We start from the raw sequence: 22662 nt of genomic DNA, 5'->3' as shown, positions 1-22662 counted from the left end.
TTTACCTTCCCGCCGGAGTGGTACCTATTTATCTACTTGCACTTTGATGTGCTTTCAAACTGCTAGGTTGGCAGGAGCTGGGACTGAGCAATGGGAGCTCACCCCTTCACGGGGATTCGAACTGCCGACCTTCCAATTGGCAAGCCCTAGGCTCTGTTGTTTAACCCACAGCACCACCCGTGTCCCGCTCTTTGAGGATTCCAGTGCAAACACATCTGATCAGCAGCTCTTGGACTAATGTCTAAATGACAACACAATTATCATTTGGATTTCACATTTCTCTGAATTTGGGGGAATAAGGACCGTAGCAGAAAGTCCCAGGCATCTCCCTTGGCACCTCCAGGTAGGACTTGGAGAGACTTCTACCTGAAACCCTGGAGAGCTCCTGTCAGTCAATGTAGACAAAGCTGAGCTAGGTGGACTCAATATAAAGCAGCATCCTATGTCCTTCCTGTGTGATGCAGTTCTTGGCTCAAAGCCCCCTACAAATAGTGTAAGAAACAAGAGAGAGGGGTGCAATCAATTAATTAATATGCCACAACTGCCAAAGTGGCTTCTAAGTGGGTGACAAGTATAAAAGCAGCTACAAAAAAATGAAAATAAAAATAAAAATAGAAAGATGCATAATAAGAACACAAATAAAACAATTCAGTTGAAACATTAAAATAAACATTCGCAACTAAGGTTTATGATAAGACAAGTCTATTAAAACAGTGTAACAATTTAACAATAAAAATAGGAGATGGGGTAATGCTGATCTGGACAAAATGCTGGTTTGGGACACTATATGCATTTAGAATATGCATGTTTTCTGAGAAAATACTTCAGAAATGCTAATTTTCTGAGAATATAGGTTAAAATGCATATTTAAATAGGAATTTCATTCTTCTGTCTCTGACTCCACCTTCTTTAAAGCTTTTTCTGAAATAAAAAAACAAAAACAAAACCCAAATCTTGGTTCCCGCCCCCCCATCTCCAAGAATGCAGTTCATTTTGACTAGAGAACCTGTCTAATACACAATTGCTTCTTGTTCTAGCTGCATTGTCTTTTTAAAATAACCTGCTTGTCACCAAACTTTTATACCTCTTAGTTCCGAACACGAAGAAAATAACTTTGCACTGAAGTGAAATGAATCATCTCTCGGGGTTGAGAGAAAAGCCAATTATATACCCATGGGATATATTACCAGAAATTACAAACATTACCTTGAATGCTAAATACAGATAGTTACTTAGAAGCAAAAAGGTTTCCTTTCTCGATTGACATTTCCCCAAGTTTCTGGCTAGAGAGTTTAATTGTGGAGGAGGATTATTAAGAAAGAGCCTTGCTTTTCTACATTTTTATTCCAATCGTCTTTTGAAATGTCTACAGGAGTGCAGACATACATGTGGATAGATTCTCAATGCAAGAGAAGAAATCCCCATTAAGCCAGGCCCCCCTCTCTGTGGAGGAACTTTTGAGGGAAGTCTATAGGATCTGCAGTCTAGGCCCCACCAATGAACTTTTGCACATTCTGCATGTGAAAGAAGCCTATGAGGCCCGAAGACTAGGGTGGGGAAGAAATTAGATCCAGCTGGCATTTAAAGGTGCTTTGTTCCCTAGAAAAATGGTGCAGGAACGTTGCCCTGTCCCTCCTGCTTCTGCACCAGCAGAAGGAGGAGGGCTGCTCTGTGGTTAATGAATGAGGAAGACGGCTTCCCTGAGCACCAGGTCTGCAAACTGCCTGGTTCCTCCTGCTTGCGCAGGCAAGCCGAAGAGGCAGGGCAGTTTGCAGGGCTAATGCGCAGGGAAGACTTCTTCTCGCACCTCAGCTGTTAGCCCAGGAAGCCGAAGAGCCTCATTAAAGCCCCACTCTGGCTCATGACTAGACCCTCTCCAGAGCCCACAGAGGATGTCCTCTTTGTGCTCCAGGGAGAATCTTCTCGTGAGCCAGAGGCATGGCTGGGGAAATGTGCTGGAACCATGTTCTGGTGTGTTCCGGCTGATCAGAAACCCTGGCTCTATCTGAGTTACGCTTTCCAAAACAATATGCACACTTAAACATGGGCATCTTTCAAAATCCACAATTCTCTGAATTTTGCAATGCAGTTCTCAAGCCAAGTAATGTGTACAGAAAGGCATATGCTAGGGTAATGTGTGCATAAATGTGCGTACAGTCATACCTCTTGTTACGTTTGCTTCAGGTTAAATCTTTTCAGGCTGCGTCCCGCAGCAACCCAAAAATACTGGAAAGGGTTACTTCCAGGTTTCTCCGCTCATGCATGCACAGACACTCAAAATGACGTCACGTGCATGGGCAGAAGTGGTGAATTGCGACCCGCGCACGCGCAGACATGCAGACATGTTGCGAATGGGACTCCGGAACGGATCCCGTTCACAACCAGAGATACCACTGTATATTAGTGAAGAGAACATACAGAAATGCTTTGCATTGGGCTGAAACTATAAATATTAGGAAGCATATGCTTGACAGCAGCGGGTGGCACGCGGTGGCGGCACATGGCAGTGGCAGGGCCATTGGCTGGGCACCCACAGCAAAAATATTGTAGGTTCCAGGGCCCCCTAGAGTTGGTGCCAGTACCCTGGGAATTCCCTCGGGGGCTCCCCATCTGGTTCCTCCCACTACTCCTCTACAACCAGCCAGTTGATGACAGTCTGCATAAGCTTTCTGCAAGAAAATCAGAAGGAATGCTCAATAAACAGGTCACACATAGAAGTCCCGAGTAAGGTGGACTAGGGTTATTATCGCCATATTGCAGATGAAGCCTGATGATGGATGACCAAGGGTCATCCCAGAGAGTTCATGGCTCAGCTGGTCCCTAAATAAACCAGGGATGTCCAGCTCATGGATCTTGCTCTTAAACAAAATGCTCCAACTGGCACCCAGACACCCTTGTTGTCAAAATATCCATTTCTTGGTGAATAAATAACTAGAAGATTAATTTGAAAGAAGAAAGTATGCTTTTGTCCCCATGCTGCCAGCAAAGTGTCAAGTTAATAAACATTACATAGTGATGAGAGGTTATGAGATACTGGGATTAAGGAGCAGAGACATGGGATAAAGCACACCTTTTGAACTGTGTTTTCAGAAGTTTGATTGGCTTGAAAACTGAGCCAGCATGAATCACTTGGCACTCAAATCATGATATAAAGAGAAACAGGATCCTCAGTGTTGGCTCAGCAAAATGTCGCCATAGTTATGCAAGCTCAGAGCATTGAAAAAGAGTTTGCAGAAAGCTTGCATTTTCCCTGTAAAAAACAATATCCTATAAACATATGCAGGTGGGACTTGCAAGAAAATCCTTGACGTCTTTCAATTCCAGCTGGTCAGTACAAGAATTTTATAACTAAGAAATATTGCCTTAATTAACTTTCTCCCTACCTGCTCCCGATCCCCTTTTCCTTTCTGTCGTTCAGATTGTGAGCCTGACTATCTTATCCTTGAAGTTTACAAGTCTCTCTCTTTTGGACAAAAAGTGGGATAAAATGATGCTTTGAATGCAATACATAGATAAAATGTTTCAGCGCAAAGTCTCTGTTCTGGATTTCAAAGAGGCATGGCTGGTGGTGCAGTTCGCCTTGGGCAGAGCTGCATTGCTGACTAGGTTTTTCCGTGCCATACATCTTTGTTAGTTGCCAAGAGGGAGAGAGGGGGAAGGAGCATTGAGTTTGGGGCAATGTGGGTGCAACAGTGAATGTGGTGGATTGGCTGAGGTCCCTGCTGCCTTGCTCCCCCCTCCCCCTGCTCTACCCCTTAGGATCTGGCCATGACACTTGTCAAGGCTTCGGGAAAGCTATTCCTTCCCCGGTTGCAGCAAGAGCAGAGAAAACAAAGCAGAGTCCTTTTTAATGAATTTTATTCAATCCTAATAGCAAGAGAGGGACGCGGGTGGCGCTGTGGGTTAAACCACAGAGGCTAGGGCTTGCCGATCAGAAGGTCCGCAGTTTGAATCCCCGCGACTGGGTGAGCTCCCGTTGCTTGGCCCCTGCTCCTGCCAACCTAGCAGTTCGAAAGCACCTCAAAGTGCAAGCAGATAAATAGGTATCGCTCCGGCAGGAAGGTAAACGGTGTTTCTGTGTGCTGCTCTGGTTCGCCAGAAGCGGCTTAGTCATGCTGGCCACATGACCCGGAAGCTGTACGCCGGCTCCCTCGGCCAATAAAGTGAGATGAGTGCTCACCCTCTTGAGTCCAATCCCTGGCAACACCTGACATTAGGAAGCAAGGTCAGCAACACAGCCCTGTCTGGGTTGCCCCACCAGCTGCTAATTATTCTGACCATTCCATTCCCTCTCCCTACTTTATTTTTATATTTATTTTTCTCCCTACTTTATTTTTATTTTACTTCCTACTGCATTTGAGTTAGTATTTGATAGCTGCAGAGCATGCTCTGTCTCTACTGGGCTGCTTTTTCCCCTGAAATTTTTTGCACTGCTTCAGTCCTTGGGCCTCCCTCAAGCCTGTTGATTTCGCCCTCTAGTGCATTGAATGGTGCAGTTTTGGCTACATAATCAATGCCACTTGCCACCTACAATAAAATAAAATAAATGATGTTTGCCCCTATATTTCTGCAACAGAATAAATATATATATATATATTTAAAAATTTTCATAGCCCAGTAAAGAATGGTGAAATCTGTTTTCTGGAAACATACATTAGCTAACTTGTTTCCACATTTGCTAGAAACAAACACACTAGAAACTATGAGAGCAGGGACCGCTTCTCAACCAAGGTCAGACACTTAAATGCTAAGTATTAACAAAACCGCAGTGTTTAATTTCCCGCAGTTTCTTGGCAAAGGAGAAGGATAGGGAGCGAATCAGAGCAGGCGAGGCCCAGCAGAGAAGCTCCTATGGCAGCAGGGACCCCCTTCTGAACCAAAGTCAACTTTTTAGTTTAGTAAGGTGCTATTTGTAAAATTGCAATGCTGAAGTGTCTTCAGTAGTTTTGCAAGGGAAGAGGATGGGGAGGAAACAGGAGCAACTTGGCCACACCACTGTGACTGCTCATTGGCCATGCCCTCATGACACCCTAGGAGCCCAACAGGTCTAGTGAGCACCACCCACCATGACTGGTGGGCCCCATAGCACTTCCGACATTTTACCTTGGATCAGCAGCTACAATGCAAGACCTCTGTGTGTTTTTAAAGGCATGTGTGAGTAGCAGGGATTGTGAGCCAATCTTGGTACATGTCCTCTACAGCACCATGTCATTATTTTAGAACAAATTCACACATTTTGAGTGCGCACAGGTAAAAAATACCCAACGACCACTAAACACTTTAATCCAAAAACATTTCTTACTGAAGTGTGAAAACACTTCTTACTGAAGCATCTGCCTCCTTCCAAGCACCACCTAGTCTGATCACTTGTTGCACAGTCAAGGAAAAAGAATATGGTTTCTTCTCCTTCTTTAATTCCCTTTGGGTAGCATCATGTGTAGCAGAATGTGTTCTTCTGGGTTGAAATAGCACAGAGTCTCCTTTGTATACGAGAGCATTTTGCTGGCATGAAGCCATCAGAGATAGTTGTTGTGTGCATGCCAGAGAGCTACTCCACATATTAGAGTGAGTAAGAGTTGCGGAATGAAATCTACACTGACATAATGTTTTAGTGGCTTCAGTGACTGCCAAATAGGTTGCTGACTATTCAAATGGATTGCATATAAAGACCTGAGTGGCTAGGACTCCAGTGGATCTCGTTTGTTATGAGCAGCAGGAATTGCCCTACCCATTGTCTGAACCAGAGGCTCCCAAGCTGTGGTCTGCAGACGATCAGTGGTCCATGAGCTTCACTGGGGTGATCTGCAGTGTGTCTGCATGAAAAAGTAACTGTGAATGGTGGGCACAACACATTCAAATGATTTTAATTGTATATTTATTGCTTCTTTAATTTCTTATATTTATATTCCATTTGTCCAACAAACTATTGGTCTGCTCTCCATAGGAATACAGGAAGCTGCCTGAGAATTGGACCATTGGTCCATCTAGCTCAGTTTTGTCTACATTGACTGGAAACAGCTCTCCAGGGCTTCAGACAGGGTTTCCCAAGCCAGCTTGGAGATGCTGGGGATTGAAATTTGGAGTTTCTGCATGCAAAGCAGATGCTCTATCACTGACCTACAGCACTTCCCCTTGATATAGAAAGCAAACTCTGGATGCTTGGAGATGGATGAATTGGTCTGATCTTTCCCAAGCCAGCTAATAGGAAAAGGGTCCTATTAATCCAGCCAGTCTCCTCTGCTGCATATGAAGGATTTTCTCCTGAGCACCATTTCTTTCTTTCTTTCTTTCTTTCTTTCTTTCTTTCTTTCTTTCTTTCTTTCTTTCTTTCTTTCTTGTTGTTATCTGATTTCTAAAGAGCCCCAGGCAGCATTGAATGAAACCCAACAGCAACCAAAGACTTATGGATAAGAAACAAGGGTTTTTACATGACTCCGTAGATATTTATGGGCCACAGACATTTAAAAGCTTATTTCCATGAAAGAGTACCCAAGCATTCCACCTTTCCGTCTCACACACTGAGCTTATGGAAGAGTGTCAGTTCTGTTACCACTGAGAAGCCACTGCCCTTTTACTCACACTCTGGGCATTCTCCAAAACACCCCCAATTTCACCACCAGTAAATGGGGCAGTGAAATTGGGAGGGGGGTCAGTCTAATCTTAGTTCCTCCTCCCTTCTATACCCCAGGTTATCTTGTATACCACAAGTGGACCTGGTCATGGGTCTCTCCAGTACTAACAACCTGATCCTTCACCATCTAGTAAAGAGTGGTATGAGAGGTTTGTTATTTAAGGGATGCTTCAGACCTAAGTAGTGCTACTTGAGAATGTACAAAAGCAGAGTTGGTGATCTGGAGGTAAAGGACCTTATATTTAGAGGGAAAGAAATGGATGTAATGGTATGCTCTTTGTGAACACTTCAGAAAATAAACAAGGGAAAGGCTTTCAGTGGGGTAGTTGTGTTAACCTGTTTTAGCAGCAAGAGTCCTGTTAAAAGATTAGCAAATCACTATGAAGACCAGTTTAGGAAGGAAAGTCCATTGACTAATGAGGAAATGTAACATCATGCAGTTTTTCTTAGGCTCAACTGCATCAGAATGAGAGAGAATCATGCTTGAATTCTCCTTTACACAAATGCCTTCCTGCACATGGACAATTATGGACACAGGCTAGCTTAGAGTGCTTCTCTCTGAAACACTAGTTTCTGGTATGCAGGCAGAGAATTTTTGTGTGTGAAGGAAACATAAAACGTGTGATACCCATACAGGAGTCTGATATGGTACAGTTCAGAAGAACCTGTATTGCATGATTCTGTACTGCACAATCCTGTCTAGATCAGTTTAGGGTTTAGAATTTCAAACCACTGCTCAGTAAACAGACATTCATGTACCTTACTTTCCAATTACTTCAGTGGCTTCATATCCATGCAGTTGTATTCAGCATTGCATCTTTAATTAGATTTTTTTTTGGGGGGGGGGAGGAATTGGGATGCCTTTTTGCCTTGGAATCAGCCAAACCTCCTCATGTGATTGATGACATTTATCTCCTACAATTCTCTCTATTTGATTTGCAGATGCTGTTAGTTTTGTTTAAGCCTTTGGCAGATGCCATTAGGTTAATGCGCTTCCATAGTTCAGTTTGCCCTAATATAGTGTTGAGAAAATGAAATTGGGTCGATGTTTTTCCATGACTGTGCCTGAACAGCAATTTCATACAACAAGTACCTCTGCTTTTGTGACACCTGTACCCATTGTTTTACCATTGGGCCTTAGGGCTGTACTCCTGATAACTGAGACAATGGTGGATGGTGGGATGGTGCTGTGCTACTCACCTGATTTCCATCCAGCTGAGTTACTGCAGGATTGCAAGTCAAATTATTCTCCAGGTGATGGAGACAAGGACTCTGAAGCTGAAGGGGAAAGGCATGGAGGGCCAGCTCCAGAAGTAATGCTATCCTCTGGCTCTGATGACTCTACTATAGAAGACCCTGGAAAGCCTGAGTTTCTCTTGCTCCATTGTGGTAGCAGGCCTCTGGAGAGGGATGTGCCTTGAATCCAAGCAGCATCTTGCAGCACAGGTGGTGGTAAGAGTTAGGCTGCACCTGCTGCTATCACTATTTAAGGGCTCAGTTTCAGCTTCTCATTGCTGGGGAAGCATCAGAGCACTGTATCTGTCTGAGTCTAGCCTGAACCCCCCTTTGCCTTGAGCCCAGCAGGAACCTCACCTACATCTGGTTGACCCTCACATCACAGAGAAGGGCACCTGGATAAAGAGGGGCAGGGTGAGATCAGCATGGTGCAAATGCAATGACAGAGACAATCTGGCACTCCTGGAGGCCCAATTGCACCATGCTGAACTCAGTGCCACTGCGTCCCTCCCTCTCTGGTGTGCCGCAGCAACTCAGTCAGAGGACAGGTGAGTGGCAAAGCCCTACCACACTGTTTGCTGTTATACACAGATTACTGCTGAAATCATTACAGCATACTCTGTGGTGCCTATTTTTCAGATGGACTTTTTTTTTTTAAGGGCCAACACCAAATGAGTGTTTTGAAGCCTCTTACCAGTTTGGCTCATCCCTAGTTTTGATCGTCTTGAAAACCACAATGCATTGCTTGCCTTTCTGATGCATTGTCTTTTTGCAGCTCATGCAGAGGTCAATATTTATGGGTACCGGAAAAGCAGTCCAAAATTTTACAATAGTCTCTTTTTGTGTGAAGTTCCAGAATATATTCATGCTTCGTATTCTCAAGAGTGCCTGCCAGACAAACTGATGCTCCTGCTCCTCTCCTCTGCTCCACAGAGATATTGGCTGGTAGAAGGACTGTGTGGGTGTGTGGCACATTTGGTATGTGGTGACATTAATATGTATGCATGGTGACATCACAGCATCTCATTTCTGGCTCATGACTGCAAAGCAATTTTAATAAGGCATGGTGGATGTGAAATTTTTTGGACGTTCAGTTTGTGGCGTGATCTGAGCCTGAGATGAAATTTTCTAGAGAGTGTTCAAAGCAGCCCTTGCCTTACCAAATGTATTTTCAGTTAAGTGTTGCAACTTGTTGGCTGGGATGTGCATGGTCACAACTTAGTGCACCACCCAAATACAAATTCTATATTGGATTCTGCTGTAAAACTTTCCCAATTAATCTGACTTCTTTCTGAGGTGATAATATATGATATATACTTAAGCATAATGAGCACTGTATCACACAGATATGAATTTGGCCACTGCAAAGGGAAGCATTTGATATTTCCCCGGCATGTATTAAACTACTAGGTGTTTTTCCACATATTACATTGAGTTCAGAGGATTTGTGGCATCTAATAGTGTTTGACTTAGGTGTTGCCATAAAAGTTCATGAACATTCTATGTGACCTATGCAGTACGTACATTCTGAACATGTTCTGGCTATGTAAAGAGTTTTGTTGTTGTTTAGTCATTTAGTCATGTCCAACTCTTCGTGACCCCATGTACCAGAGCACTCCAGGCACTCCCTGTCTTCCACTGCCTCCCGCAGTTTGGTCAAACTCATGCTGGTAGCTTCGAGAACACTGTCCAACCATCTCGTTCCCTGTCATCCCCTTCTCCTTGTGCCCTCCATCTTCCCCAACATTAGGGTCTTTTCCAGGGAGTCTTCTCTTCTCATGAGCTGGCCAAAGTATTGGAGCTTCAGGATCTGTCCTTCCAGTGAGCACTCAGGGCTGATTTCCTTCAGAATGGATGCGTTTGATCTTCTTGCAGTTCATGGGACTCTCAAGAGTAGCACATAAATATTCTCCATATTCTGAACACTAAAGGGTTAGGGAAAATAACCCACTGCTCTTCATGGCAACAGTGCTACCTATTTCGTTCTGGGCAGGGCTTCAGAGCCAGAGGAGGATTTAGGGGAGCATGACCGGTTCGTTTACATTGAGCGTGGAGCCTTGGGGTTGTGACAACTATGCTGTAGAATGGAAGGTGAGAGGTGGAAGACTGTTGGTTTCATACAGGATGTTTCTGAAATTTGAGAGCCCAGTGTCCACTCCTGTGGGAGCTAAGAACAAAGGAAGAGTTCTGCTGGATCGATCCCAAAGGCCCATCTATTCCATCTCCGTATTTTCATAATAGTCAGCTAGAGGCCCCTGGGAAGCCTGCAAGCCGGGCAGGAGCCCAATATCTCTCTCCCTTCCGTTCTCAAACAGCAAATAATAGGTGGGGAGCCCCACTGCTTCCAGCAAATACAGGAGTTATAATATACATACAGTAAAATCAACTGCTCACTACAGGGTCTCTATTTTAATTAATTGGGAAGTTGTGTGCATCCAGCGAGTTCCTACTGTGCTCTATTGGTGTTTCAGGTAGTGTAGTGCAGTTTGATCCTTGCATAGTGGACACCCTCAGCGTAAAGCTGCCTGCTTGCGGGGTTTTGATGGAGGGAGAGCTGCTGGGATCAGACCTGCAGAGCTTTTAACAGAGTACTAATGGCTTTGCTCTCTGTTCAGCCGCAGCTGCATGACAGCTGCAGATCATCTTGTTTTGGGCACCCACCTTCTCTTTTGTTGTACTTGCACTGCAGCTGCAGCAGCCGTGCCCCCCAGCACTTCACAGGTGAAAGCAAGGATATGCTTTTAGCACTGGTGCTCATACCAAGGATCACTTTGCAAGTCCCACCTGCTCCAGGTTTGCACATTGTTCAAGGCTCTTCTCAAGTTCTGTATGTTGTATTCATCTACCGTAGCATTGGGAGTCTCTTTGGGGTAATGGGGTTGGTTAAATCTATTGAACAGCAATATGTTCTAGGAGCACAACACTGATTGCTCAGGTTTGGGGATGCTTCCAGAGGGGGACCTTATATCACAAATGGGCCATTCAGTTCTGATATTTTTTTCTGTGTATGTGTTTTACACACCTAACACCTGCAACCAGTGCATTGTTTCGTCATCAAAGGTCCATGAATCATGGTTCTGCTGAGTAGCCAGTGTGGTGTAGTGGTTCAGAATGGTGGACTCATAATCTGGTGAACTGGGTTCGATTCCCCGCTCCTCCACATGCAGCTGCTGGGTGACCTTGGGCTAGTCACACTTCTCTGAAGTCTCTCAGCCTCACTCACCTCACAGAGTGTTTGTTGTGGGGGAGGAAGGGAAGGGAGATTGTTAGCCGCTTTGAGACTCCTTAGGGTAGTGATAAAGCGGGATATCAAATCCAAACTCTTCTTCTTCTTCTAGACAGTTGTCAGTTGTGGCTGTTGCTGATGTGATATTTGTATTGGGCACCTCTGACACCTGTGGTGCACACAAGCAGCTTGTGGAGGGGGAAGAGTCAGATCCCTAGCTCATCCTTCTCCCTTTGCCCACTCCCAAACCCAACACCAGGTAATAGTCCAACTTTGGAGGTATGGGTAAGATATTGTGCTAGGCACTGAGTACAGGGGCAGTTTCTAAGGACAGGGAACCTGGGAACCTTCAGATATTGTTGAACTACAACTCCTATCATCCCTGACCATTGGCTATGCTCGTTGGAGCTGATGAAAGTTGGGAGCCCAACAACACCTAGAAGGCCACAGCTGCCTCATCCTTCTCCTAAAAGGAGAGGGAAGTTGCCACTGCTAACATAGTGACCAGATCTGTGCATCTCTGTTCCATCATGCAAATCAATTAAGCAATTATTTCAGAGGCAGAAAGAAAGGGGAGAAAAGTCTAATAAAAACAACAACACCCCAGGTAAACGAAGCAATCCTCAGAGCAGCAGTTAAAAATTCTTAATAACTATCTCCTACCTCCTTTCTATAACCCCAAAATATCCAAGAGCCTCTGCTTATCAGATAACCAGGCTTGCATAGCATTCTGGCAGTTTAGGTTTTGATGTGTCTAACCATTTGCGGTGACCTGTGCTCTTGAATAATGAAGGCTGCATATGAGGACGTGATGTGTTTCTCTTCCTCAAGACACTAATTGGATGAAAAATGCTTACACCTGGTAAAGCGAGTGGACTGGTGCAATAGACTCCTTTTGTGCATAAAGCAGAGCTCATATCAGTACCAAATTTTATTGTTGGTATCGCCCATCCACACAAAAATGTAATGGTTGATCTCATAGACATACACAATACAAAGATTCTTTTCAAGTTATCCATGTGATTTTTTAATGCATGTGCTTCGAGAAAGAGAAAGAGAAAGAGAGATGTTTTATGCTTGGCAGTAGACCTAAGTGCATTTATGGGCATGCTGCAGGCTGGTGGCCCTCTTACATTTAGAAATATGGTGGCAATGCGTCCCACTTTATAGAAGGCAACCCTCTGTTTAAAGGTGCCTTCATAAGGGGCTGTCTGGTCCAAGCTCAGTTTAAAGATAAAGGACCTCTAGAAAGGATAGCAAGAGGGGCCTTGAAGCTGCCCATTAACAGTTAGCACTTGGGCAGTAGACTGAGCAGGTGGACCAGGCCAGTCTTCCCCAGTATGGTGAGAGGTTTGTTATATACATTTAAATTATAGTAATGATGTCTAGATTTGCATTTATATCAATAGCTAGTAAACGAACGTTTTATGCAAATCTGTACTCTCCCGTATCCTTCATTTTCATGGTGTGTAAATGGCTACTCTGTTTAGAAACAGTGTAACACACACAAAATTATACGTAGTTTTAATTTTAAAAATATTCTCTTCAGTGCTAAAATATCTCTTTGCTTCCCTGCGTGGCTGGGCACTCCGCGCCACAGCAGGGCCTCGATCGCAAACTCCATTCCGCATGCGGATCGCGACGGAGGGGGACAGGTCTGCAGAGGCAGGAGGGGCCGTGGGGGTCGGTGGCAGCTGCTCCTGCCATGAGGGCTGCAGGGTCCCTTTGGTGCCCAGGGTGGCCTCCTTGACCCCCAAGGCCAGGCCAGCCCCGCTGGCAAGGGAGGGTGCCTTCTGGCCACCTGACCCCAGCCAAGGCAGCCTTGGCTTCCTCGGACATATCCCACCTCCAGCGAGGGCCCACTGCTTGGTGGGCAGAGACCTGGCTTGCTCCAGTGCTAATGGCTTAACCCCACAACTATTGCACAGCATCCCAGCTGGGCTCCCCGCCAGGCCCTGCCCCTCCTCGCAAGAGAGTCGTTCGCTCCCTGCAGGAGGAGAGGGGGTGCGTGGACCTCGTGGTTGCCCGTTAAGTGCTGACAACTCCTCTTTCCCTACGGAAACCTCCCAAGGGGTCGCCCCCCGGAGCCACAAAGAGGGCAAATTAAAAAGCAGACAGGAGCAGCCCCAGCAACGCCTTGTCCTTTAGGCATGCGGGTTGGGAGGATGTGGCCAGCTGGCTCCGAGGGGCATCGGGAAAATATTGCACGGGGTGGTAGGGGGAGAAAGGCGGCCTCTGGAAGGGCCATGGGAACAGCAAGTTGATTCTTGGAGGGGAGCGGAGGTGGAAGAGGATGCCGACTTTGAGAGAGTGGCATCCTGGGGGTGGGGTGGCTCTTGGGACGGGGCAGAAGCGGGCGAGCTGGCTAGCTCTCGGAGGCCACCTGGCACGTGGCATTCTGGTCTGTGCAAAATCGCTTGAGCGGAGGCGCGCCGGAATCCTCCTCTGTGCCAGGCACCTCAGCCTCCAGAGGAACCGGCTCTTCTTTCGTGAGAGTTGGAGGCTCATCGGCTACTTCAGAGGGCGGAAGGGCAGGCTCTTCCAAGGGCTCTTGCCCCAGCGTGGGCGGCTGAGAGTCGTCAGCCTGGAAGTCGGAGGCGTGGCTGGGGCTCATGGACTCACTCTGCTGGGGGCTGGGGGTGGAGGCCAGGCTGCTGTCCGCCTTGAGTGGGTAGGTGTCCAAGAGGGAGCTCTGGTTGCTGTTCTCATCCTGGAACTCCAGAAGGAGCGAAGAATTGGCCGCCCCTTCAGCTGGGAAGCCGTAGTCCATGGTTAGTTGCACTCATAATGGCATTTTTGTCTCATTCAAATAGCAGAGGCCAATGAGCTTCATGAAGCCTTCTTGCTTTTGATTCTGATATTATTAACATTGCCATCATCAATACAGTTGTGGAATATGCTCCGCAGTAGTGCATGTTGGCTGCCTTAATTCTGGAGAGTCTTAGATCACAGTAATTGATATCCGTTAGCTTCCTTCCATGTAAGTGTGCTTATGAGCTCAGCCAAAGTGCTGGAAGACTAATCATATGAGGGGAAGCTTATGGAAATGGGTATGTTTTTTTAAAGGAAAGAAGAATGGATGTGTGTGCGTTGGCAGCTTTCAAATACTGAAAGGATGCTAGAAAGATAAAGCAAAACAATTGTTTGCCCTCTGCACTGAGGATGTGACTAGGAGCAATCAGTTAAGCTACAGGAAAGCCAATCTGAGTCAAACATTTGGAATTCTGTTTGTACCGTAAGAGGAACTTAACCACATTGTGGAATCCCTGGGTACTTTCAAAAAAAGTTTGGAGAAGGCACATTAGGAATTTTTAAATTTTATAACAAATAAAAATACAAATCTCAATCTTCATATTATATACATTTATTCTCCCTCCCCTCCCCCTGGACTTCCCTCAACTCGCCCTCTACTGAATTATCTGATTTTATTTATTGTCTCCTGCATTTTTTATATGTAAAAGTAACTTCCCTTACCATTTCTTTAAATTATATGTTACTGTAATAAAGTTGTGAACGTTTATTCAAAACCTGCCAATGAATCCAGTCCGTTTTGTTGTTTCTGCAAATAGACTGTAAATGGTTCCCAGACTCTTTTAAAAAGTCCTTTTTGTCCTTATCTCGTAGTTTATCTGTTAGCTTAGCCAATTCTGCATAGTTCATCAGTTTTTCTTGCCATTGTTCCTTTGATGGTATCTCAAATCTCTCATTGGGAAAATTTCAAAGGTAGTCTCTCCTTTTTTATATTAGAATTCTATGATTAAAAAAATAATAATCATAAGGAATTTATGCAATATGTCCATTAAGCTTAGTCTGAGTTTCCCTTCTGAGTTCACTGGCATTTTTCTGTAGTTTATAATGGAATGAATTGATATACAACAGTTAAAATTATTCTTTACACAACTATCTTCTCATTTCTTTTCCTTTTTAAACTAAACTTTTCTCTTTCAAGTTGGGGTTATTCCATTTACGCATCACTTCCCATTCAAAAAGTTCCAAAGTGATTTACACAGTGAAAAATGCCTTAGAAACATATAAACATGAAAAACTGTTTTAGGAGGATAGTGGTGTACTGTTGCTACTGCCCAGAAGAAAAAACAAACAGACTAAATTGCATTTGCCTGGTGCCAAAACAATGTCAAGGTTGCAGCCAGGCACACCCTTAAATGTGGGGCAGGGGGTGGGCTTCTACAGAGAATCCAATATGCAACAGATTTCAAAAATATTGCATTTTTTTCTGTTTAGAAAGAAAATGTTAACCTTTACCAGAAAGGAAAGAAAAATGATACTGAATTATGGAGCAGCCTAATGTCTTTTACTATTGCATTTGATTTGCATTTTTAGAAAACAGCACTTTCTATTGAATTCCCTTAAGTCTAAATCATGTAGGAAACACTTTCCTCCTTTAACAATTCTGTGTCAAGCCACTGAAACTGTGGACCTAAGTTCATCTTGTCTCTTAGTTTCAATATGTCTCCTCTGTGTAGGATTAACATTGGCAACAAGCTTGTGTGTATATAATAATAATAATAATAATAATAATAATAATAATAATAATAATTTATTATTTATATCCCACCCATCCGGCTGGGCTTCCCCAGCTACTCTGGGCGGCTTTCAACAAAATATTAAAATACAGTAATGCATCTAACATTAAAAACTTCCCTAAACAGGAAGCTTTTAGCTTTTTAGCAGTCGTCACAACTTTGGCAGCTTAGTAGAATAATCTACTGTATATCTTAAACACCTCACTAAGCTCTTACTGCCTCTGAGCAAAAGTTAGGGAGCTCAAAATGCAATCGCTTTGACAAAGAAATGTGCTCAAGAGTAAAAGGATGCATTGTGTTCAACCACATGAAGGTGCATGTTCATAATGACATTGCAATGCTCATCCAAACCCTAGTTACTGAGTATATCTTTTGATGCTCTGAAGAATGAGCACCTAGGGTTACTTGTCAGTACATGAAACTTGCCCATGACTACCAACACTGCCCCCATCCCCAATGCCACCCCCACAGATCTTGGTCCCTGCCCCCTCCCTGCCTCTGACATCATGCCCACACTACTGCCAACTCTATCATCACAACTGTACCCTTACCCTTATTTTTCACCCCACACTCATACTTTATCCTTTTTAATGAGATCAAGGATTAGGATGGGGGGAGAAATTTGATTCAGTTCCCATTTAAAGGTGCACTTGCCTAACTTGCACTTTGCAAAGTCATGCACAAACTGAAACACAGCCATCGTTTGAAATTTGCACAGCTCCAAATTTTGCGGTGCAGTTCTGCAGCCAAGTAATGTGTGCACAAATGTGTATAAATTCATATATTGGTAAAAACAATAACATGCAGGAATGCATTACCTTAGGGGAATTGCTTTGCAAAAACGTGTGTGCATGGAGAAATTTGCACTGAAATGCTGATGAATTTTCACGAAGGCTTAAAAAAGATATTTTAAAAAACTGGTGTGGAAATGATGGGAACTGAAATTAAGATCAGAAAAATAAGACACTGAGGTTGACATATCTGCCCATCCCTAGCAAGGCTCGAAGCTGAAGCCTTCTGCACTCCACCACTGAATTATGGTCTTCCCCCACTAGCAGAATTAAGCTCAGAATGAATCCTGAGACAACCAGCAACCGTGACAAAGCACGAAAAGGAGCCCAGTATTCTAATTCCAGAGCCACTGAGAAGCAACCGTACATATTCAAATCAGCTGTCATCACACCATTTCAATATGCCTAACACTCCATTCCTAAGCGTTTTGTGTTGGCAGAAAGACACGGTAGCATGTATCACGAACGCTGTTTTATTTGACATTGTGCTGGCACAGCTATTGGGACTAGTCCTCAGAAGCAATGTACTGGCACAGCGACACTTCAACCGCACCTGCAGGACCACGTTTCGGGGAGATGGATGCACATTCAATCCCTGAAGTCAGGCCACAGGTGCACCAGTCTTCAGCTGACACTGGTTTTCCACTTGTCTATACTGCAAACACAGAGGGTGATAGTGGGACCACTGTAGCAGATGGAGCCTGCACTCTGGCTCAAAGATTGTCACTTCCTATCCATCATTGAAATCAAGCATGCCTAACTCCATGTCAGATTTAGGGCTGCTGCTCTTTGAGTTCAGCGAAAGGTGGTGTGTTAGACGCTGGGCCAGGGGGCTGAGCCCCAGGTTTCTCTGCCAATCCCATTTCTGTCCCTTAAAAAACAGATACATTTGCTCATTGGGGGTTATCTGCCATCTTAATTTGCCAGATACATAGAGCAATCTCTCAAAATGTGCACTTCTCTGAACTTTTCAGTGCCGTTCCCCAGCAAGGTAATGTGTACAAAAATGCATATACTGGGGGAAAGTGTGCACAACAATGCATATATTTATGAAAGCAACATTATAAAAAATGCATTATAATACGGGGACATTGCTTTGCAAAAATGCATTTATTAGAGAAAACACACAGATAAGTGAATATTAGGAGAAATCCACATCAAATGTGTGTGAATTTTCAATTGGACTTTAAAAAAATAAAAATCACAAATGGATGTGAAAATGTGGAGCAACAAATTTAAGAGTGGGAAAATGAGAAACAGAGAGAAACTGAAATGGATAGATTCCCCCTTCCCTAGACAAGAAAGAGACCCTGAAAAGTGCAGGAGATTCATGTCAACAAAGAGGACAGCTCTGTATGCATTTGTGGATGGCATCATCTGCCGAAGTGAGCAAATAGCCTATGAGGATAGAAGACTACTGCACGTGTAACACAGCTGCAACAAAAATGTGTACATAACAGCAATATAGCTTGCTTTTCCCATGCAATTTTCTAGTTCAAAGTAGCAACCAATGAACCAACAAATCAGCAGCCTGCAGCATTTATCCTCAAATCTTAGTTACAGAAATTATTCTGTTTTCTGCCTACCTTAGCCTGATCGATTCCTTAATACTACATTGTCTCAGGTTGTTTCTTTTCTTTTTTTAAAGTTAAATCTATTCTGTATAATGATGGCGCTCATTAATGAACCAATCACCCCCTCCCCACCCAAGTGGATGCTACACCTTTCATTCACACCTAAGCCCTTCAGATTGAAGCATATAATTAAACATTCTTTTATTTAAAAAATAATAATAATGCTTCTTCTTTTTTACTTCCCACACTACGCCTCCCACCCCAGCTTCAGTGTTGCTCTGAGAAAAAGACTGCAGAGTGAGGAAGCAAATGAACCGTGCTCTCCCACCTGCCAGAAAAATCCTCCAGCAGGGCGAGCCTTGAATTCTCCAGCGTCAAGAGTGTAAAAACGGCTTTCAGGCTTTTGTGTTTCTTTCATTTCATTTGCATCTTGTCAGAACTAAAAAGAGGAGAATGGGTGTTTTCAGAATATGGAACAGTGCAGGGGCAAGATGCCTGTGTTCTGCCGCCCACGCATTTTCTGCCCACCCACCCTTTCCTCCCGGGGCTGTCAGAAACAGAAGGAGCAAGCGAACAGCTTAGTTCTCCTCGCTCCCCATCAGAATTATGTGTAGTTTTTAAGTGAAAGTGCTGGTGTCCTACTCCTCTTATTTCTTTCGAGTGGCAAAACTGGCTTATCCTCCTGTTCGTTGATGGACAGGGTGATCCAGCTAGGGGAAATGTAATATTTCTTTACAAGGGAATGGGTGCAGGGAAGGAAGACGATGGGACAGTTCTCGTTGCCATAAGATGCCTCTGCTGCTCCATCTAGTGGCAGGAAGCCTCGAACAAGCCAGTGTCTTCTTAAACACTGCGGGCAGTTCGCTCTTCAGGAGGTCTCCTTACATAATCCCTGAGATGTGGAACCATCAGATTTGGCTTTATCAATGCATGGCATTTAGGATTATCCTAGTCAGTTAGTCTTTAGACCTGCATACCTTCCGAATGCTTTTTTATTTTATTTTACGGTTACATGATCACCCGATGCATAGTGAATTTGTACATAACAAGGGGCCTGATATGAAAAAGATGTCCTTCCTCGTACCCTCCAACATGTTGCCACAGAAAACTGGGGTGCACATCTTCTGGGATGCGCTTCCACACTGCGAACGGAAATATGTGGTTTTCAGCACTGCGACCTCACACAAGATCACACACCAACGTCTTTCGGGGCCGGGACACAGTGACAGACATTTTTGGGTGTCGTGCTCTCAAGAGCACACCCTCCCCCAAAATGGGATGTCCTGATTTAGTTTTGAGCAGTTGAGGTGTATGTGTTTTGGGCAAGGGAAGTTATAGTGTGGGAGAAGCAGCAGAAGAGTTTGGATTTGATATCCCGCTTTATCACTACCCTAAGGAGTCTCAAAGCAGCTAACAATCTCCTTTCCCTTCCTCCCCCACAACAAACACTCTGTGAGGTGAGTGAGGCTGAGAGGCCTCAGAGAAGTGTGACTAGCCCAAGGTCACCCAGCAGCTGCATGTGGAGGAGCGGGGAATCAAATCCAGTTCACCAGATTACGAGTCCACTGCTCTGAACCACTACACCACACTGGCTCACTGGGAGGTGGGGCAGGCTGAGTAAAGGGCACATGCCACAGGCAGTTAGTGACTGTGTCATGTGCCAGCCCCATCTCCAATATGGGAAATTGCAGTTGTCCCATCAGCTGGCCCCCAGGTCTGCGACTGCGATAGCTGAATGCCAGGTTGGCTCTGAGTAAGACTTCCTTCATCCATGATTTCCTTATGGAGACTGATCTGGTCCATATCACTGAGATCTGGGTGGGAGAGCTGGGCGTCTGTGCCACACCCAGCAATGTTCATCTGGGTACTTGGTGCAGCATCAAGGCAGACTTGAGCACCAGGAGGGGGGAATTGCTGTGGTCTGTAGAGATTTCACCACTCTCTCCAAGCTCTATTCAGTTGGGGGGAGTGTTTGTTCCTGACATTGGAAAATCAGGACAGATTAGGGATTCTGCTGGGTTAATTTTCTTCCTCTCTGTCCAGCAGTCTCCCTGCCTGAGCTGACAAAGCTTTTTTTTTCTTTTCTTTTCAGAAAAGCAACATATAAAAATGGGGAAAATGGGAAGGAAGGCATTTTTGGTTGAAGGGAAAGGCATGTCTTCAAGGTGATCATTCAAAAAGGGGTTTGAAAATTGAGTGACATATGCTATCAGACTTCCAGGACATGGCTTAGAATTTTTTTTAAAAAATTAATTTGTTTATAAATACTTTAAAATAATGTTTTCTTTTTTAAAAAAATGGATAGACCATCTTCACAAGCTGCATTCACTTCACTGATGTGCTTCACATTCTGATTAACTGCAAAAGACTTCTTTGCACATTATATGCACTGTGCAAATGCACAGACATTATTCTACTGTAAATCTGAATCACTGTTGCTTATCTGTCATCATGCACTCACTGATCCCCCCCACCTTCTCTGCAGATCTAACAATAATTAATTCAAAACCTCATAAATTCATGTTTGAGCCAAGATTTCAACGGGGGGCACAGGACACCATCGTTAAATCAAAGCAGAAGTTTCCAAACTCCTCCTCTTGGCTTCACAGGAGGAAGAAAGGGGTGGCATTAACATGCTTAGATATTTACAGAGACATTGTAAAGGTGACTTCATAAACTATCAAAGTTTTAGGGATGAATGGAAAGCACAGTCTGGTTAAGTATTTAGGGCTGCAAGTAGGAATGGGCAATAAATTGTATTTAATCTGCAATTAGAGGCAAATGTATCCCATTTGTAATTTCCAAAACTATATCAGAACTGAAACACAACCATCCTTTGAAACTTACACTTATCCCAGTTTTGTGATTCTCCAAAGTTTACAAAAATGCATACATTAGGGAGGGCTATGTGCACAAAAATGAATATATTCATGAAAGCAACATACCAAAATGCATTAATTTAGCAGAAATTGCTTGCAAAAATGTGCACATTAATCAAACTGGCATACAATGATACGTTTATTCGAGGAAGTTTGCACTAAAATGCTGCTGAATTTTCATGAGGTTCTTTTTTTTAAAAAAAGTAAAAATCACAAATTGCTGCAGGAATGGTATGGAGAGCTTCATGCAAGATTTGAAAATGAGAAACTGAGGGTACCAAAACAGACAAATCCTCCCATCCAAATCCACAAGAGAAAAGAGGGGGGCATATCGCTGACCACATAGATCAGGAATGAAAGTTTACTCTCTCAGAGGTACAACACCTAAATGAAAAGGTGAGACAGCAGTACTAGAAAGAACAGAACAAGCCCTTGACAAGACAAATGGCCAGAAAGTAAACAATATATCCAATAACACAAAGATAGATGGGGAATGCTCCAGACTCAACAATCAATGCTGAGTGATTGACTAAAGTGAATTGTGCAAAGCCTGGAGGGTGAAGGGGAGGGTCAGCTGCATGCAAGTAAGAAAATGGAAAAACAATATGATCTCTGGAATCCTTTGGGGAAATATAAGGTGCAGGCAGATGTGAAAGCAATTGATTTGTTAGGGCCAAGGAGGGATGAAAAAACACCTGTTAATGGCATTCTAATCATGCTGATGAGGATTTATGATGCTTAATTCCAATAAATAATGTGAGAATCATCTGATAGGCAATTTTATGTCACCATAGAGTTATATATAGCAAAGCGGTGTCCCTCTGAGACCAGCCACTCTTAACTGAGCTGGTGAGAACTCACTGCTGTTGCTTTGCCAATGGTATTTTGTAGCTGTGTTTTTCCATTTCAGAATTTGGGTTTTTTAAAATAAAAACAAACAAAACCCAAGCTGGAGAATGTTGTTTAAAAGGGCATCATGGTGATGTCAGGTGTTTCACAGGTGGACAGGGGCCAGCAGGGTGTGTGAGGTGTTAGGATGCGGCCTGCCAACCTCATCCAGTTTCCCTGCCTTAGGCCATTTGTTATCTCTCCGCTTAACCTACCTCACAGGGTTGTTGTGAGAAGAAACTTTGTGTGGGGTGGGGAGGACCATGTCTGCCACCTTGGGTTCCTTGGAAGAAAGGATGGGGTAGTGAGAATTAATTAAATAAACAGTGCGATTTTGAAGCTGTTTCATCTGCTCATGTGGAAATGTGGAACTTGAAAGTCATAATTCAGTCCAAATGATTTTGCATAAGGCTGGCTGAAACGAGGTACTGAGTAATATGAATTAAGGCAAAAGGCTGAAATAAAACTCAAAGCCTCAGCACAATACTCAATTAAATGCATCACTCTTACAGTAAATGTATGTAATGGATACTGGGCTAATATTTGATTGCTGAGATATAAAGTGCAACTGGAGATTAATTCTTTTGGCACGAAGAATGGCAATAGATATTTGTCAAAAGCATGCCAAAGAAAGCAGCCTCAGAGAGAGCATTACCCTTTGTGATCGACTATAATTCTCAGCAGCAGTGTACCTTAAATACCTGAGGGGATTGGGCCATAGATTTTTCTATTTAGTTTCCAGCTCAGAACACAGTCTAAGCATCATTAGATACTGCTAATGAGTTCAGATGTTTGAATCCTGAAAGAAAGGACCTGTGTTTAAGGCCCCATTATTCAAAGTGCTCCTCCCACAAGGTACAAGCTTACAGGCCATTGGCTATATGACAAAACAA

General features: G+C 43.9%; 2 protein-coding genes across 2 annotated transcripts in view; one reads left to right on the top strand and one right to left on the bottom strand.

Moving 5' to 3' along the window:
• BANK1 (B cell scaffold protein with ankyrin repeats 1) overlaps window positions 1–22662 on the top strand; it is a 165066-nt gene that overhangs the window by 4885 nt on the left and 137519 nt on the right. The window lies entirely within an intron of this gene.
• Window positions 12625–13863, bottom strand: LOC128421033 (B-cell CLL/lymphoma 7 protein family member B-like). Its single transcript, XM_053403260.1, has one exon. The coding sequence runs from the start codon at window positions 13861–13863 to the stop codon at window positions 13459–13461; it is 405 nt and encodes a 134-aa protein (XP_053259235.1). The 3' UTR covers window positions 12625–13458.

This window comes from Podarcis raffonei, chromosome 9, assembly GCF_027172205.1.
Source record: "Podarcis raffonei isolate rPodRaf1 chromosome 9, rPodRaf1.pri, whole genome shotgun sequence".
Lineage (NCBI taxonomy): Eukaryota > Metazoa > Chordata > Lepidosauria > Squamata > Lacertidae > Podarcis > Podarcis raffonei.
Note: the sequence above shows the minus strand (reverse complement) of the source record. Positions and strands in the feature narration are given on the sequence as shown.

What these genes read in the sequence shown, in the direction of transcription:
- LOC128421033 (XM_053403260.1), bottom strand. Translation starts at nt 13,863, where the DNA reads ATGGACTACGGCTTCCCAGCTGAAGGGGCGGCCAATTCTTCGCTCCTT.